Source organism: Solanum stenotomum, chromosome 1, assembly GCF_019186545.1.
Source record: "Solanum stenotomum isolate F172 chromosome 1, ASM1918654v1, whole genome shotgun sequence".
Lineage (NCBI taxonomy): Eukaryota > Viridiplantae > Streptophyta > Magnoliopsida > Solanales > Solanaceae > Solanum > Solanum stenotomum.
In genome coordinates this window covers 4,837,855-4,840,863 of record NC_064282.1, presented here as the reverse complement: position 1 = coordinate 4,840,863, position 3,009 = coordinate 4,837,855, and the positions used below count along the sequence as shown (strand labels likewise).

General features: G+C 27.2%; 1 protein-coding gene across 1 annotated transcript in view; it reads left to right on the top strand.

The window, feature by feature from the left end:
• The window catches only part of LOC125844348 (classical arabinogalactan protein 9), a 3,226-nt gene extending 1,998 nt beyond the window's left edge, over positions 1 to 1,228 (top strand). The window contains exon 2 of the mRNA XM_049523692.1: positions 952 to 1,228. Coding sequence (XP_049379649.1) covers positions 952 to 1,038 — 87 coding nt within the window. The 3' untranslated portion in view covers positions 1,039 to 1,228. The remainder of the gene's footprint in view (positions 1 to 951) is intronic.
• The last annotated feature ends 1,781 nt before the right edge of the window (positions 1,229 to 3,009 follow it).

Below are 3,009 nucleotides of genomic sequence, written 5' to 3'. Positions count from 1 at the left end.
TTGCATGAAACTTTTATGATTTATTTCAGTAGATGATAGCACGTTTTATTAAAAATCTGAATTTTGTTTAGTAAGTGGAATCCTCTTCATCTTTGGGTTGGGACTTGGGAGGAGCACATATATCCTGCATTTCTTAAACTTTTTTTTATCTTTTAAATTTTCTTTTCGTGTTTTCTTTAGACATGTGAAAGTCACGTTTTTTGCATATGATTTTGAAGCTCCCGTTAGTTTCTTAACAGTGGAGCATTGAAAGGATGAGAGTTGTTAACTTTGAGAAATGTAAAGGATGTTTTTTGCTTACAAAAATATAATAAGGATGTAGTTTAAGTTAAAAGGTATAGTATAAGGGTGTTTTTGGCCAAAAACTCTTCCATTAACAATTACTTTTATCTATTTTATTTTGATAGTTATAATGATATAGTTGTCCAATAAAAAAGGTAAATTTTGATAATTCCAATTGTTTTATGTTGTTGCTGTAATATAAATCAAAATGGAGAATAATAATTTTCCACAATTTAATGATATTATTGAACTTAAAGTTATTGAAATTATTTTCATGTAGATTTACATCTTTTTTTATGTATAGTATTTTTGTAGAACAAATAATTGAAGAGACAAAAAGAATAATGGTGGGTAACAAAGTCTATAGAGATAGAATATAGAGCCACATTATTGAACCCCAAACATCCCCTATTTTGTATTTGTTTGGATTCTTATGCATGTGCTAACATTTCATGTCTCACTAAAAACTCAGACTAACACAGCATATTAATTATCAGATTAGATCTTATGGTGCTTGAAATGTTTAGTTTATATTTTTTATATTTACTTGGATTCTTATGCATGTGCCAACTTTTTTATATGTCTCACAATAATTAAACTCAAAACTCTATATTAGATTAATTATACTAGCTACATATCTTGATATTTTTATGCATGTTTATTGTGCAGAGTGGAGTGGAGGGCAATATGAGATTTTCAAATATGATTATGGGAAGTATAGTGTTTGGATGGGGTCTCCTCTACTTGCTGATTTAGAAATCTCTATGTGATTTTGTGCTCATTTGCTTTTGCCACTATATTTTATATTAATATGAAATGTCATCTCTTTAGCTTATTAGTAGGAGGATGATGATGGCGGCTTTATTTTTCCCACATGTACTTGGATTATATATTCACTTGGATTCTTTTTGGATGTTTATTGTTGAGGGGAATTTATTTTTGTTTTAATGTTTAGTTAGTCCAACTTTAAACCGGCAATTTATAAAACCTGACACACAAAGTTAATGCAAAAAAGAAGTGTGTTGAAATAGGAATGGTTGCATAAAGATTGCGTAAAAATTACGATGTAGTGGCAAAACTATTTTACTCATGTTCAAAGTTTGGTATGAAAATAATTCTTTTGGAACTTTCACCTTCGAATGGAATGGATTTGGCCATCTCCATTAGACTTGATACTCATTAATTGCAGCTTATAAATTTCATCAATAAACATGCCTACCCCTTCCCTAAATCAGTATCAGTATAAATAAGAAAAACATTGTGTGATCATAAATTTTAGAAAATTGATTCTAAAATTAATCTGAAAATTGAATTAAAGAACATACGAGGGATTAGGGAAGTAACACTTGGAAGTGAAATAATAGTTCTAATTTTCAATTGACATAAAAAGTAAAGTAGAGTATTGAAATTATCCGTGATAGTATTAACATTAATTCTCTTCCATTTAATTTAATTTAGCTAAGAAGGAGAATATATGAAAGAAAAAAAAATGGGGAATAATTATCGTGATAATAATATAAATTTGATGCTATTGATTAGTTAAATTTTTTGAACATATTAACAAACTTTAAATGTCTTATCAATGTAAAATTTACAAATTGAAATTAAGGAGTAGTATCAAAATACATATGTGGATGTGGGGAGATTGATATTGCATACTATAATTAAAAAGTGATTTCCATATTTAAAATTTTAATCATAATTAAAAACTTATTAAATTAATGTAATCTGGATCTATAAAATTTATATTAGACAAGTGTTGTTCATCTAAACATGCACTTAAAAAATGGAGAAAACGTGTAATGAAAACGAACCGAATCCACTTATAATACGTGATTTAAATTTAGTAATATTTCGGACAGCGGGTAGAAAAACAAATTACTCCAGTGAACAAGTTTTTATGAGATCAGTTTGTACAGAAAGCTTTGGTTCGTAACTTTCGAAGACTTCACTTTTTAGTTGAGGCACGCAGAGTGAAGTTTGGTCTGCCTTTTTTATATTATTGGCTCTGCAAAGGGTAAAGTTAATTTCACTCCAAAGTAAAAACTCTGCAGGTATCTTCATCTTCATCTTCCACAACAACATACTTCTTGTTCAACCAATTAACTTGGCTGCTCAAATATTTTAGAGATAATATAATTTTGGATATGATTTGAATTAGTTAAATTTGATAATGAAGTCTTAAATTCACAAATAAAATAGCTGTTGTTAAATATTCTTTATGTTTCAATTTATGTGATACATTTTGAATTTCGAGATTCAAACAAATCTATCTTTGACAAAAAAAAAATCATATATCTTTTAAATATTTTAAAATTTCAATTATTATAACTTATATTACTTTTTACTTAGTTATAAATATATAATTTTTATTTAAAATAATAAAGATTTCATGTACAATATCTTGATTAAAATTAAAAATATTTGACTCTCAAACAACTAATTTTGGATCGTACAATTACACAAAACTTTCGATTTCTAATAATGTCCGTAGGCAATTTTCGTGTCGGTCAATTTGGCGGTTTCACTTCAATTTAATCTGCAAATGCTATCTTCTCAATTATTGGTTTGATGACCTTATTACAGGTTTAGTGGTTTTAATTTTAATTAGCGTTTGGTTTCAAATAAATATTAATTCTATGCCTTTAATCATAAATCTCTACCATCATATATGAAAATATTCTTATGTACAAACCTAAAAAAAATAATTGTTAGACATAAAACTTC